We start from the raw sequence: 15,110 nt of genomic DNA, 5'->3' as shown, positions 1-15,110 counted from the left end.
TTTTGATGATTCGCCCGCAGAAGTCAAATGTGAAAGGACATTGTGTCATGATATTGTGTCATCTTGTTAGAAAATTATGCTTCTCAAAATCAACACTCGATTCATCCTTTGTTCTAATAGTTAAGCACATTGCTGGCTAACTAAATTTTGTTAAATTTAAGGTAAATTCATTTAAATAATTTTCTTACATTGTTAAAAGATCAAGTCCCAACCAAATGTTTTCAGTTTTTAAAAAGATTTTATTTATTTATTTATTTATTTGAGAGAGAGAGAGAGAGCGAGCGTGAGCGTGTGAGAATGAGCAGAGGGTAGGGGTGGAGGGAGAAGTGGACTCTGCTGAGCAGGGGGGCCCGAGGTGGGGCTCCAGCCAAGGACTCCGAGATCATGACCTGAGCTGAAGGCAGATACTTAATCGACTGAGCCACCCAGGTGCCCCCAAATCTTTTCACTTTTATTGTCCCTATTTTAACAGATTCATTTGAAGTGGACTTGGGGTACCAGTCATCTGAGGAAATTAGGGTCTCTGAAAACATCCTCGACTCATCTCTGTGGCTAGCAGGTGCAGTCTGAGGTCGTGCTTCGCTCATGTCCCCTGGCTAGTTCGTCCAACCCAGGACTAAGCAGATAGTGGGGACTCTCAGATTCCGCAAATGTGACAAATCACCCGCTGACTGACCGGCTTACGAGTAGGTTTTTGCCGGGGAAGGACGGTGCTTCTCCATTATCCCTCCCTGACCCGACAGGAGCCGGCCTCTGTTCTGTCCGAACGGTTCCGAGAAGGCCCATTATAAACTTCCTGCTGAAACACTCCGAAAGGCTGGATACATTTAAAACCAATTCAAGCATGTAAAGTCGTTTTAGGAAATAAGCCCCGCGCCCCAGGGGCTGCGCCGAGGAGGGCCGTGTCTCAGAACAGGTGTGCCACTTCACTGAACAGGAATTTGGAAATGTCAAACGTTAGAGGCTCTTCAGAAACCCCGACTCGGCCGGCCCGACACTTACACTTGCGGCACGTGTCAATAAATGACTCGCAGAGATAGGTATTTGAGAAAATCTCTGGGCACAGATTCAGAATTAGCGGAGCCAAATCAGCATGGTACATTCTTAAAGAGACTACACTTTTTTTGATTTTTCCTTTTTCCATTTTACTTCTCAGAAAGAAACTCTGTATTTTACAAAACTCATTCCAAACCTCACCTTCTGTTACGTGACCAGCACACAACAGCGGCACATGTTTTCACATTCCTGAACCTCAGGCTCTTTCGACTTATGCTGCACCCACAGTCGCAAGAGTCGTAAGCCCTGGGCTGTCTTGTCTTGTCGTTCCCGGGGTGGCTTCTGGTCCTTTGGAAATTAAAAACTCCCAAGACCAGCTAGGCTGCAAGTACCCTTTTCAACGGAGCCTCTCCCCGTGGGACACGGTCCTCCTGCGGCCCCTCTCCTTCTAGGGCAAAAGCAAACAATACTTTCCGTTGCAATAACCTGTATCCAGGAAAACACGCGCACACACACGCACACACACACACGCACACACACCCGTAGCATAGCAGCCAGAGGGAGGTTTACAAGCTCTAGCCAACTGCAGGCCGGGGAGCGAAGCCAATTCACATGTTTCTCTCCGCCTCTGGATGAAGTCATGGTTGAAACATGGCCCTGAACTTCTGTTACAAAGGGATAGAGACGCAGGAAAGAAAACCTGCAGGAAAGAGCCCGGGGCCAGGGAGCGGGGGTCAGGAAGTGTGCGGCCGCTTCTGCAGCCTGAGTGGTTGTCGGGTCTGAGAGCTTCGCCTCCCACTGGGTGGAGTCCGGCTTTTAAGAGCGGCTGGAAGGCAGTTCCCCTGGTCCTGGTCCGCGGAGCCGTCGGAGCGTGTGGGCCTCCGCCGGTCCCGGAGAGCCGGGCTCGGAGCGCAGAGCCGCGGGCCCCTCTCCGCAGTCCGCTCCCGTCCTTCCCGCCCCGGGAGCACCTGCCCACCTGCCCAGCCATGGGGGAGGACCTCGCCCAAGCCGAGAAGCTGCCGTACCTGGGCTCTGGCACGTGGCAGGAGAAGCCAGCCAGCCCCAGCCTAGCGCCCTCCTCCACGCCGAGCCCGAGCCTGAACCTGGGGAGCACGGAGGAGGCGGTCCGGGACAGCGCGCAGGTGAACGCCGTCACGGTGCTCACGCTGCTGGACAAGCTGGTGCACATGCTGGACGCGGTGCAGGAGAACCAGCACCACATGGAGCAGCGGCAGATCAGCCTGGAGGGCTCCGTGAAGGGCATCCAGAACGACCTCACCAAGCTCTCCAAGTACCAGGCCTCCACCGGCAACACGGTGAGCAAGCTGCTGGAGAAGTCGCGCAAGGTCAGCGCGCACACCCGCGCCGTCAAGGAGCGCATGGACCGGCAGAGCGCGCAGGTCAGGCGGCTGGAGGCCAACCACGCGCAGCTGCTCCGGCGCAACCACTTCAAGGTACTCATCTTCCAGGTCAGTGCCCCCCCCCCACGCCTCCCCCTGCGCCGCTGGGGCCCCTCAGCCCGCCTGGCCCTCCTGGCCCTTTGTGCATCTGTCCTGCCTGTCGGGGACCACGCACACGCAGCATCGTCCCGTCCGCCTTCAGCAGGAGGCGGCGGGATCCGCGTGGGGGTGCGACCTCTCGGGTCACCGCAGCCTCAGCCCAGGGCGGATGCCCGGGGGCCCGCAGGCCGGGTCGTGCCTTAGGGGCCCCGGGAGGCAGCCCGCGGTTGGGAGGGAGCGGGTGCGCCCCCCTGGTCGCGTTCATTGGCCTCTCCGCGCTCCAACTGCAGCGGTCAGCCGGGCAGGGCACGCTCATCCCGGGGCTGTTGATTAACGCTTGGTGGAAATGAGACAATCGTGCGAGCTGGTTTTTTCATCAAGTCAAATTCATGACTGTGTCTGGAGAAGACACCCGTGTGGGGGACTAACCAAGTATTAAAGGCGGTTCCCTCGGAGTTGAGCTAGTCTCTTCCTTGAAGATTCTTTGGGCCAAAGCAGTCTTTGCTGAGTTACTTTTCTAGCCAATGATGCACTAAAAATATAGAGCGTAACTCTTTAGGAGCGCACCAGGTAGGCTTGTTGTGGCCCAGGGAAACCACAACCGTAAGGCAAAACCCAAGCAGTGCTACCAGCCACAGTCAGGGAGGCTCGTCTTGAGGATTTTCTCCTGTAAATGGTTGCCTTAGAATAAAAAGGCCACTTAATTTTTTTAATGCATCAATGATGCAATTAATGTAGCAAGAGGGTATCTGGGGACAGGGAGATTGCGTGGGGCTGTTGTTCCGCCAAGTGGTGGGCATTTGTGCGTCCCGGGGCAGCCCTGCCTAATGCGGGAGGCCTTCCGCCCGGTGGAACGCAGCCAGTGCAGAGCCCAGGAAGCAGTTGCCATCCGTGCCCCAGGGCTGTCTCCTTGTGACCATGTGAATAGGAGAGGGTTTCAAAGCCATGGAGGGGAGAGGCTACAACCAACTGTTTGATTGTGAAAGGCACACAAGAAGAGCCTTCATCTCCCAAGGGAGATTTAGAAATTGGAATTTAACCGAGGGAGCCTTCTTTTTTCTAAAGGACTCTGCTCTGCCAAGTTAGAACCGAAGCCTCCTTCCCTCCATAAAAGGAAAGACTCCTCCTGCTGCCGTTTGTCTTCCTCAAGTTGCACTCGACGGAAAGCTTCAGGCGCTGGTGATCTCCTATACCTCGCGGGCTCTCGCAGCCCAGACATGTTTTAGCTTTCCATGCAAATGGGGGAGCTTTCCATGCACCTGATGAACTGAAAAGAGATATGGTGACTGCGCCTTTCTTAAGCCACCTAAGATCCTTACTTTATTAGCCTAAAAGATATTAGAAATCTCAGCTCTCAAGGCATTTCTAAATTAAATACTGATCTCCAAACAAAACCAAACATGTACAGACGTGTTTAAATCTGAGTCGTCAGAGGGAATGGTCCTTCTTCCCATGGGAGTCGGGGAGATCATCTCTCGTCCTCTAGCCCTCCGTGAAGGGGGCGGGAGGGGAGGACCTGGTAGGGGGAGATCGCCATTTGTCAGGATCGGTTCACATTTCATTTTGCCACGGATGTTCTGTAGATGTTGGGGGCAGGATGGAGAGGTCGCGTGACTCAAAATTCAAGAGAACAATAAATCTGACATATAAAAAAACAAAAACAACGGTTGGGGAACTTAAGGACTAGATCTGCTGTTGAGTCCTATCTCGGTCTTCAGCTTGGGGCTGACAGGTGTGAAGCTGCAGCCAGAAATGGTAGCAGTTCTCCATATAGTGAGTAGACGGCGAAACGGGGTGTGCAAGCGAGGTGGGCGCTTCCCAGAGAGCCCAGAGCAGCGTCTTCAGGCTCTGTGGTGCACGTTCTACTGAGCTGCCCCAAGGACACTCCTTTTTTTGTTTTTGAAAGAGCAGTTTAGGAGTCAAGGAGCTGGACCTTTCTTCAACTATGGAAGACTCTTTAGTAGCCTGAAGGATATCTGAAGTCTCCACTCGCAAGACATTGTAAGGTGATTGTTTTGACAGACACTAGACAGGTGCAATCTCCTAGTGGACGAAGAGCCACTCTCTCTCTGAACGCGGGGTGTCCGGGTCAGTAGCTGCGTCCATGGCTGGAACACCGGCGTGTGCCGGACAGTGCTCCGGGTCCAGGCTTGCGATGCTCTGCTTTGTCGCAGGGACCCTGGTTCATATTCGAGTTTCACCGCCTGCAGCTCCGGGATCCTGTGCACACTTTGCACCTCTCTAAGCTTCTGTTTTCTCATCTGTACGCTAAGGCTGTTAATGGGAGCAAAACACTGTTGAGCTCTTTCCGTAAGCTCAGCGTGCTCTAAGTGTCTTTCTGCATGTTATCTCATTTCCCCCAATTTACAGATGGGATGCGGAGATTCAAAGATGTTTCTGTCTCGATGTTATCTGGCAAGAAAGGAGCGTGGCGCGGTAGGCAGGGCCACGGACCTCCCTACATGTGTGCTGTTCCGCGTGAAGGCTGCTTCCTTCCTGCCTGTGGATGGAATAACCTGTTTAAAATGGTTAGAGACTGGCATGGCAGTCTCAAGGGACAGAAGCTCTTCCTGGGCGATCTGAAATGCATTTGCACAGAGTGGAGGCTACACCTCTGCTTGGTTAGAAATGTGCCTCTTGAGTAACAAACGGCCCCTCCCTACCCAAGACCTTAAAATGGCGAGGCTTACGCTTCTTAGTTGGGACATTGTATGACAACTGTCGTGTTGAAATCAGTATTATGTCCACAACACACCATGAGAGCAAAGGGCCGACCCAAAATAGAGGCTTCTCGTGGCTCTATTTCTTCACGAAGTGACAGCGGGTGGGTAAGAGAATGAGGCAGCAGATGATACACCAGGTACCGCCTCCTAAGTAATTTGTCATTTTCAGTCCACTCAAATCCTATGCTAGGACTTTCCTCTACTAAATCCATTGGTTTTCTAGTATAAAACAAACAAAAAATTTGATGTGAAAATTAAAAATAGAAAAATAGAGAGGGAAGAAACTCTGTCACTTGCTTGAGCACATTTCGTACATAATGTCCAGACGATTAGGCTTCCAGTTTGCGAAGTCCTGTTGCGTCCTCCAGAATCTGCAGGTGCTTCCTGGCTGGTCCCTCCTTTGGTTTGTCGACTAGGTACTCACACGCTAGCACTCCTTGAAACTCCGAACTTTGTCCTTATTTTGTCCTGTTTAAAAATTCAATGTTGGGCACTTGGGTGGCTCAGTTGGTTGAGCGTCTGCATTTAGCTCAGGTTGTGAATTCGGGATCCTGGGATCAAGCCCTGTGTTGGGCTCCCTGCTCTGCAGGGAGTCTGCTTCTCCCTCTCCCACAGTCCCTCCCCACTGCTCATGCACGCTCTCTCTCGATCTCTCACTCTCTCAAATAAATAAAATCTATAAAAAATAAAAATAAACAAAATATATAATCTATTTATTTACTTAAATGTCTGCTGAACTTACCACATCGTTGTGGCGTTAAAGCCTCTCATGGCTTTGTCAATTACTTCAAATTACAGTATCTAAAACTAGAGACCACTCCTCTCCCTTGGAGCAATGAAAAAAAAATGGTAAAATCCTTGTTAAATTTAGCAGTTTTTCTTCTTACACCATTTTATAATAGCTTCAGAACAATGTTGGAATTCAAAATACTGTGACAGGACCCAGTATAAATGAAATAAGACTCAGAGGGATTGGTGGTCAAAAAGCAAACGCTGAAGACTAATAAGACTAATGCTTTTTCTGTAAGTGTGGCTATCTTTGCCTAAAAATAGCACTTATACAGAAAATCAGTGAATCTACTGTTAAAAGGGAATTTTCTCTGTTGATTGAAGAGCCTAGAATCTCACAGGTAACTGGCCAGGAGGGTGTGGTGCCCACTTATGCCTGAAGGTTCTCGTAACGATTATCTGAAAAAGCAGTTTGGGAGTGATTTCCAATCTAGGGAACAAAACGAGAGTACTCATGGACAGCTTACACTTTCGTCCACATAAAATTGTGAAATTGGGTGAAAAGAGTAGAGGCGGGTGTTCACTGAAGGCAGATTCGTGGAGAATCGGGCCCATCTGCGTGTTCAAATATTCGCCGTTTGGCTTCCTTCGATGAGATCAGAATTTGAGAAAAGTGCTAAAAGTGTAATATCTTCAGACTATTTTAAAGTTGAATTTTTTTTCCAAAGATGGTACTTTCTCCACCCAAAGCCACTGCTCTGAAAACCACTAAATTATTAAACCTGTGGAAGAAATGAGAATACAGAAAATCAAAGACCTGTTTAGGTGACAGCTCGCCATGCTGACGTCACATTGATTAACATTCCCGATATGGGGTATTGGTTTTGATGCGAGGGTTACCCCGTTCCCTTTGAGTTTCTGAGATAAACAAAATACGGGCCTCTCCTCTACGTGTTACTATTGGTACTTACGGAAGGTGAGCACGGCCTCAGGCATGTTAAGTGAATAACTGATCATTGTTTCTTCAGAAGAATCATTACTTTCTCTCATTTATTAAAAACTAGACCGTTTCTCAGATGCAGCCCTCCCATGTCCACGCGGCCCCCTCCACCGCTTTGCGACCTGGATCTGGTAGAACTGAGCGAGCGAAAAACATTCTCCAGGGCAGCTCAGGTCCTAGAGTCGGGATTCTTGCATGAAACGAAAGCTGTTTGGCGTTCGTACACTGGGAGAACACTTCTGAAATTTGTTAATTATTTTTCATGGGATTTACATTAATATCAGAAAATCAAACGTCTTGGAGCTGGAAAGTACTTTAATAATCATTTGGTTTAACCTCATTCTATATCAAAGAAACAAAGGCCCTGAGAAAGTGACTAACAAGGTTTCCTTTTATTAACAATAGAAATTACAGAGCTGAATGGCAAAATGAAGTAAAAACAAACACTGTATTCCCACTACGGCAAAGTTCATGTTTACTGGGTTTTCTACACCAGCTTTTAAATAATTCAGAATGATTTTTTTTCCATTTTGTGGTGGGCGTGTGTGTGTGTGTGTGTGTGCGTGTGTGTGTGTGTAACAAAGAATACCTAACCAGTGTGATTTTAAAAAAGAATTGAACCCTTGATAACGCTGAAAAATAATGAAACTTTTAAATCCTCCACAATGTGAAAGACTGCTCAGGGATTATAACTAATGCATTTTATTCTTATGACTTGCTGATTCTACCGACAGCTGCCTTAGGGGTGCAGTTCTAATCAATGGCTTTATCCACTTGGCAATCTATACCTCAGAAACACAAATTGGAGAAAACCATCAATGTGTAAAGGAGACCTATAAATCAGAGTGTCAGGTGGGCATAGTTCCATTTTAATAACTAGTATTTAGAGGTTATCGGATAAAGCATCCCATGGACTCAAATTTATGGTCCTCATATCCCTTCAGGATGCCACCACATCCCTGTGGGACTGTGGCAGCCGTAGTTAATTTCTTCTAACAACAGGGATGATAAGTTAGTGACAAAAGAGCAGACTGCTGGCTTTTCTCCCCTCATTCAAGCTTTACCTCTAGGCTTCCTTTTCCAATGCCAGTCACAGAATCTCCTTCTCTTTTAAAGTGTCTACTTCTGTATACACCCGAAGATTTGCTTCCATGATCTCCAACCCAAGAGGTGCTTGGCAAGTTGGCAAGTTTCTCCATGTTGATATCTCCATGCACAACCGGGATGGTTAGTTCGTGAGAATCAGTATCAATAGCAAACAAGCTGAAGTGGAAGAAAAAATGCCACTTCTCAGTGGTTCTTTCCAGTCCTTTTCTCTTCGTGCTGCAAGCACATCATTCATATATGTTTGAAGTGCGCTGTTTAATTCTCCCTTCCTTTGAAAGACTCCTAAGGGTTCTCGTGAAAGGTCAGAACCCAGAGCAGCCGCATTAGTGGCGGCTGAGTACCTTTTTGAAAATAAATCTGTAGGGCAAACAGTCATCGGCTCTTGGGGGACTCTGCGAGACAGAAGTGCCCAAGAAAGCAATGCAGCCCACCAAGGATTCTTCACGCCACATTAAGGAGCCACAAACCCAGAGCAGCTCCATGTGTAACTGGATAGTTAAGCAGCGATAGAGCTGGGGACGTGTGACCCTCCCCCTGGAAGGAGCTGTCCTTCCTGGAGTCTGTCCGAGAAGGCAGAGCAAAAACATGAGGACAGAAGGCTGAAGGGCAAGTGTCCCTTCACCTGTAGACAGGGAGCTATCCCCGGATGTTTCCACAAGGTGCGTGTGAGAGGACCAAGCAATGGCCCATGTGCAGTGACGATGGGGCACCCAGGGACAGCGCTGTTCTAGAAAACCTACTGTCTGAGATGCTGGTTGAGTTTCCACCATCGTAACAGCCCCTTCATGGTCCAGTACAGGTCCAGGTCTGTGTTTTGTTTCACCAAAACAATAGACATTTTGAGGGAGTGTCGGTATTTTCCCGCTTCTCCAGACACAGAATGGAAAGGTGAGACCCGCGTGTGCTCTGACACCTGCAGATTCCTGTGGGAAGGGGAGGCGCTTGCCCTCACACTGGATGCCACAGGCGACCACGGAATAAACCACGTCCGGCAGACAGAACGCAGGACACTGCTCAAAGAATAACAGTGACCACGGAAGCTTACAGCAGTTAGTCAAAAAGACATATCTCACTTGTTTCCAGTTTTATGAAGACCCGCCCAGCTCGTTCTGGATTATGTCCGTTCCTGCTGGGTTTATTTTCAGAGCTGGTGTAAGCACGCTTGAATCAAGGTCCCAGGCGTCCTAGGAAGGAGTCCAGTGGGTCTGCCTCCATCCCTCAGCTGCCCTCCTATGTGCCCGATGTATCCACCACACATCACTGCCGACTCACCTGGCCTTGCTCAAACCTGTCCCCAAAGGACATGTCACAAGCGAGACCAGAGTTTCAACTCAACAGGAAAAATGTTGTCTTAATAACAAAAAGCACATTTAAGACAAAAGGCAACACTGTTGCATTCTTTTAAAAGCAGTTACTATGTATACCTCTCTGGTAAGACTGAAGAAGGGAAGTCACCAGGGTCATTCTCTGAGTACCGGAGGAGATCAGGCCATACAAAATGTAGCTGTGCTCTGGGAATCAAGGCTTAGTTTCAGAGTTTCCCACCCAAATTTCCATTTCTTCACTGACGACTGGTAGTAACATTTCACGGAGTTCTCGGTTTCTGCTTTTCCTCCAAACAGCTCTCTGCAAACTGTCCCAACCCTCTTGTCAAACCCCAGAAGTCATTTTGCTTCTGGACTAAGCATCAGGGCCGTAGCTGTTTCTGTGGTTGCGCCACTGCCCGCCCAATGCTCAACCACTGAGAATAATGTCTTTCCTGAAAAATGGAATGAGGCTTAGGCTCGCCTCATTTCGCAATGGAGCTACAGCCCACAGACTTCCTTCTAAGACACAGAGCTAAGCCCGCTCTTTTGTAGTCCTCACACCGACCCAAAGGACAGGGCTAATTCCTGTGGCAGCCGCCCATGTCCTTTCTCAGCCCCACCTGAGGCGACGGGCACTCGTTCGGCAAGTGGCTACTCAAGCATTCTCATCGCCGGGGCCCAGCTGAACAAGAGACAAAAACTGCCGCCCTCCTGGGGGGGTCACGGTAGCAAACTAGCAGCAAGTTGAGACTTGAAATATGGGAAAGTCGCTCTCTAGAGAAGTCTATGTCATAAATGACTCGTGGGAATCTCATCCGCCTTTCAATTTTTTCTTTTTTTTTTTTTTACTGTGTCTTTTGTACTGTGTTCCTGGCACTTTCCACGGAGCTCAGAACGGTTGGTTGTGGAGAGCTTTGGGAAGCAGAATCTGTGACTTCTTTACTCTAAAGAGATCCTGTTCAACGAGATTTTGTGCTATTTATCTCTATCCAAGACGTTACCCTTCATTTGTAACCAGTTTATGGAAAGGACCAGCATATGAGTGTGTGTGTGTGACACAGGGACACGGGAAGACACAGGCTGTATTCAGAGTATCACAGTTATACTACTCCGTGGTTAAGAAGAAGAGGGACTTTGAGTTTCTCTGTATAAAACGTTGTGCATTTAGCTTTTGTAAGGGTGCCTGGGTGGCTCAGTCTGTTGGGCAAGTGCCTTCGGCTCCGGTTGTGGTCCCCGGGCCTGGGATTGGGCCCCACATCGGACTCCCTGCTCGGTGGGGAGTCTGCTTCTCCCTCTGCCTGCTGCTCTGCCTGCCTGTGCTCTCTGTCTGTCAAATAAACAAATAAAAAATCTTAAAAAAAAATTTAAAAAAAAAGGTCAAAGGTGGGCAGGTATAGTCACAGGGTATGTGTTTGACCGTGACCGTGATTTTACTGACTTTCTTGTCAATCAAAATTGCAAAACAAGAAGGGAAGTCCTTCCTGTTAACATGAACTTTCCGTGAAGTGGAGATCCCGGGTAGACCTTTAAATACGAAATCTGGTTATTTCTCAAGCTGAGACTCTCCTGAGTGGTCCACAGTATAATGTGGACACCAGAGCTCTGGTTGAAGCCAGGGTGGGCATGGGCTCGGAAGCCTGGCCGACCCCGGCCATCCTCCGGGCCCCGAGTGTCCTGGAAGTGTGGCTGGAAGGCTGCTCATTGAGGGCAAGTCCCCTTGTTCTTGTCTGGAAGACACTGAGACCTGAGGAGAGTAGGTTTGCTGAAAGTCCCCCAGCCTGTCAAAAGTTCAGCAGGGCCGAGACTCCGGCTCCCGTCGCTCGTTCTTTCTATGAGCTTTCTTCCCATAAAAATGTGAAGTCCCTGTCCATTGGCTGTCGTTAACCCAGTATTCAAAGACCAACATAAAAAATGAAAGGGCTTCCTGTGCTGTGTGACCAAGTCTGTCTGAAGTCATAGCCACCGACCTGGCGGTGTGGGAGCACCACTGCCCTTGGCTCTGAAGGCACGTTCTTGGGCTCTGCTCCCTGAGACACGGGGCGGGGGCGGGGGTGGGGTGGGCAGACCTTTGCCTGTGGCCTGCAGGCTGGAGCAGGAGCTGTGCTGGGAACAGTACAGGGAAGGGGGCAGACTCCTGAGCCCTGTCACTCTCAGCTCTGGGTGGGGGCCCAAAGTGGTCTTGCCCTAGGAAGCCCCGTATAAAAGAGCCTTGATAAGCTTCATCAGTGTTCCCACTCACCACTCTGAAAATGGCCGTGGCATGCTGCCTCTCCTTACTAATGTCCACAAAGGATATCCTAAACCACAAGGCTCCAGGGGTGGGCCCCCAGGAAGGCTGGTCCTTGCTTCTCTTACTCTAAAGTTATACCGTTAGAAAAATTAATGTGCAGTTCCAAACAGACACCAAGGTTGACCATACTTTTACTTCCGGCTCGCACCTGGGGAGGGAACCCCATCAAGGCTTTATACGGTGTCCGGTGTCCGATACTTGAGGACTTCCCGGTCCTCTCCCTTGCCCCCATCTTTTATCTTCTAACTGGGCGTCCAGGCTCTTTTGCAGTGGCATTTTGGAGGAACAGAGCTATGTGACCTTGAAGGAGGGTCGGAGAGAGAGGCCTCTTGGGTTCACAGTCACTTACTTTAGCTCCTTTATCTGGGCAACTTCCTGATCTATCAGCGCCGCAGCCCACTTCCCCCGCTGCCTGTCACTGATAGGACCCTTGCCAGCTGCCCTGGTAATATTCCCAACAAGCAGCCCTTATCCAGCCGACGGCAGCGACTTGACCCGTTTAGAATGAACTCCTCACATTCTAGAAAACAAAAGCCGCACACGAAAGTTTGGTTTCTGTCACCCCCCTGTGCCCGACCCAGCCCCTCCCAGCAGTTCCGGACAATTTGTGAAATCTCTTATTAACACGAAGTCTACACTGTCCGTCTTTTCAGGAAGAAAATGAGATCCCTGCCAGTGTGTTTGTGAAGGAGCCGGCCTCCAGCCCCGCCGGAGAGCAGGGGGAGCTCGCTGAGGAGAACAAGTCCCTGGAGGAGACCTTGCACACGGTGGACCTCTCGTCGGATGACGAGTTTCCCGCGGAGGAGGAGGCCCTGGAAGACAGCGCGGAGGAAAAGGTCGGGGAAAGTAGGGCAGAGAAGATCAAACGGTCTAGCCTGCGGAAGGTCGACAGCCTCAAGAAAGCGTTTTCTCGCCAGAACATCGAGAAGAAAATGAACCAGCTGGGCACAAAGATCGTGTCCGCAGAGAGGAGGGAGAAGATTAAGAAATCCCTCACCCCCAGTCACCAGAAGGCATCTTCGGGGAGGGGCTCCCCCTTCAAGGTCTCTCCGCTCACCTTCGGGCGCAGGAAAGTCCGCGACGGAGAGAGCCCTGCGGACGCGGAGACCAAGTCGGAAGACCTGCCCCGCGGCGACCCGGTGCCCGACGAGCAGGAAGAGGGTCTTTGCTCCCGCGCCCCGGGGGAGGGGAAGAGCAGCGAGGGGCGCGCAGGAAGGGCGGCCTCCCGGGGGAGCAGCGTCGACCTGACCGCTCCGGAGGACGAAGAGGAGCCCTCGGGGGCCGTGGAACAGGCCCAGCAGGTGCGCCACGAGCGGGGCGACCTGCTAGCCGCGGAGGATGCGGAGGACGCGGTGCCGCCCGCGGTGCTCCACGTGGACGCGACCTCCTGAGCGCGGCCCGCCGGCCCGGCCTGTGCTCTGGTGCCCCGGCGCGGCGCGGCCAGGGCGCGAGCCGGCCCCCAGCCCGTCCCCAGCACTGCCCGTCGCGCCCGGTCCCCGTCGGGGCCGCGGTCACCGCTCCGCGGCAGCCCCGCGCGCGCAGGCCCGACGCCGCGGCCCCGAGCTGCCGGCGCGCGCCTCTCCCTGGCCTCGGGCTCTCTGGGGGCGGCGTTTCTCCGGGATCGCGCGGGACAAGACCGGGGGCGGCTGCACAACGCCGACCCGGGCGGCCCCGCGGCAGGCCCGGACGCTCCCGGGGAGACGCGCCTGCGCTCCGGGGTGAGCCGCAGCGCACAGAAGCTGGAGACGCAACTGCTTTATATTCGGGGGGCGGGGGGGGGGGCACTTCTTCAGAAGGGCGCAGGCGAGGGTCCAGAGGTCATTCACTCATTAGAAACCAGTGTCTCAAATGAACTGACTGATGGTGAAGGAAAAACCAGACTGTAAGAGTCAGCTGATGAAGGGAACCCGAGGAGAAGCTGGGACTTAAGAGGAACCAGAAAGGGAGAATGCCAAAGAGAATGCAGAGAGAAAACACGTGCTTAGAAAGAAAATATTTCCAGTATTAACTCAAATATTCCATTCCTTAAATAATAATTCGAAAGACTTTCGTATATCCTGGAATAATATGTTCTATCTTCACAGTATTCTTATTTTCTAATTTTTCAAATAATACGAAAACAGTTTACTGTGTTAAAGTTGCATTTTTCTTAATAAATCAAAGACGTTACAAATATTTCTCCAGGGAGGTTTAAAATGATGTTGTCTCTTGAACATGAGAATGAACACAAATCTTCAAAATTCCTATGTGCTGTCTTTTGGAGGAAGCTGGATCATACTATTCTTTCATGTTTTCCAAATTTGAAATAACCTTTACACTCCAGATGATGTAACATAGGTCTAGAAAGATGTTAAAATCAACAGGTTTGAGAAGGGAAGGATTCTGTTTTTCCTTTTTGTGCATACTGCTGATTTCATCCCAGGTCATATTTTATTTATGTATTAATTTCACAGAATATTAATATGATTCTTCCAAAAGCATGCTAGTGTATATGGGCACATTCATTCTGACAGGATAATTTTTACTACTGCCTAACATTATACTAAAATAGTGCTTTATCTATTTTTAATTACAGAATGCTAATGTTTTGAGAAAACTATTGAATTTTAGTTTAGAGGCGGTTGTGCTAGGGAGCAAATGCCCCACCTCTCGTACAATCCACTCACCATATGTAACCTTACAAATAGAAGTAATCCACGACTGTATTAACAAACGACGCTTTGTGTTAGGGAAGGAAAGGATTAACAGATGGATTGATGTCATAACCTATACAGCGCTGTCCTTGTTTGGCAATAATGTACCCCAAATACTAGATTGTTGAACTAACAATGGCTGTGTTAAGGAAGACTAAATAAACCAAAAAATAAAAAGTTTATAACAATGTCAGCTTTTTTGGCAGAACAATTTTAGAACAAGCAAGAAGAATTGATTTTTAAACTCTCCCCCAAACAGAGCTGTAACGTTCATCGTTTCCCTCTTGATCTCCCCTATTAACGCTGCTTTCTTTTTCCCCTGATCTCATTTAGAAATCCAAGTCTCATTCTTCAAGTTTAACTTTCTTGACATCACTTTGCCAGCCTTGGAGAGCACCTGACTTTATCACAGCAGCTTGATAAATTTGATAGTTCCATCTGCATTTTTATTGTTTTGTACCAGACCTCATAATGCCTTAAAGAGCCCTGCAAACATGGGTGTATTGAGTGTATGTGCAGTTCATTCACATGGAGCAACCTTTATCGGTGGTGGCACCATGCGCTTGGTAGAGGACTTCGTTCACTCCAGGCCCTGAGCTGGCCTATTTAACCTTTATGAAGTTGCTGTCGCTTTTTGCAGCCAGAGTTCGGGGATCCGGAGTTAATGTATGGTTTATATTTTTCTTTCCAAAAATGCTTATGCCGTTTGTTCCTATAAACTATTTGCATGCTGGCGAAAAGTCACACTTAAAGCTTTTTAGATTTT

General features: G+C 49.7%; 1 protein-coding gene across 1 annotated transcript; it reads left to right on the top strand.

The window, feature by feature from the left end:
• The first annotated feature begins 1,672 nt into the window (after positions 1-1,672).
• Positions 1,673-14,524, top strand: CAVIN2 (caveolae associated protein 2). Its single transcript, XM_013061847.2, has 2 exons — positions 1,673-2,465; positions 12,305-14,524. The coding sequence occupies exons 1-2, from the start codon at positions 1,983-1,985 to the stop codon at positions 13,040-13,042; spliced, it is 1,221 nt and encodes a 406-aa protein (XP_012917301.2). The 5' UTR covers positions 1,673-1,982; the 3' UTR covers positions 13,043-14,524.
• Positions 14,525-15,110: the final 586 nt, after the last annotated feature.

Source organism: Mustela putorius, unplaced genomic scaffold (assembly GCF_011764305.1).
Source record: "Mustela putorius furo isolate JIRA1106 unplaced genomic scaffold, ASM1176430v1.1 tig00000992_pilon_pilon_pilon, whole genome shotgun sequence".
Taxonomy (NCBI): domain Eukaryota; kingdom Metazoa; phylum Chordata; class Mammalia; order Carnivora; family Mustelidae; genus Mustela; species Mustela putorius.
This window is presented reverse-complemented; position numbering and strand designations above follow the sequence as displayed.

Bases quoted from the DNA above. Each gene is read 5' to 3' on its own strand.
- CAVIN2 (XM_013061847.2), top strand. From the start codon at position 1,983: ATGGGGGAGGACCTCGCCCAAGCCGAGAAGCTGCCGTACCTGGGCTCT. The intron at 2,466-12,304 runs GTCAGTGCCCCC...CCGTCTTTTCAG, and splicing joins TCAAGGTACTCATCTTCCAG to GAAGAAAATGAGATCCCTGC.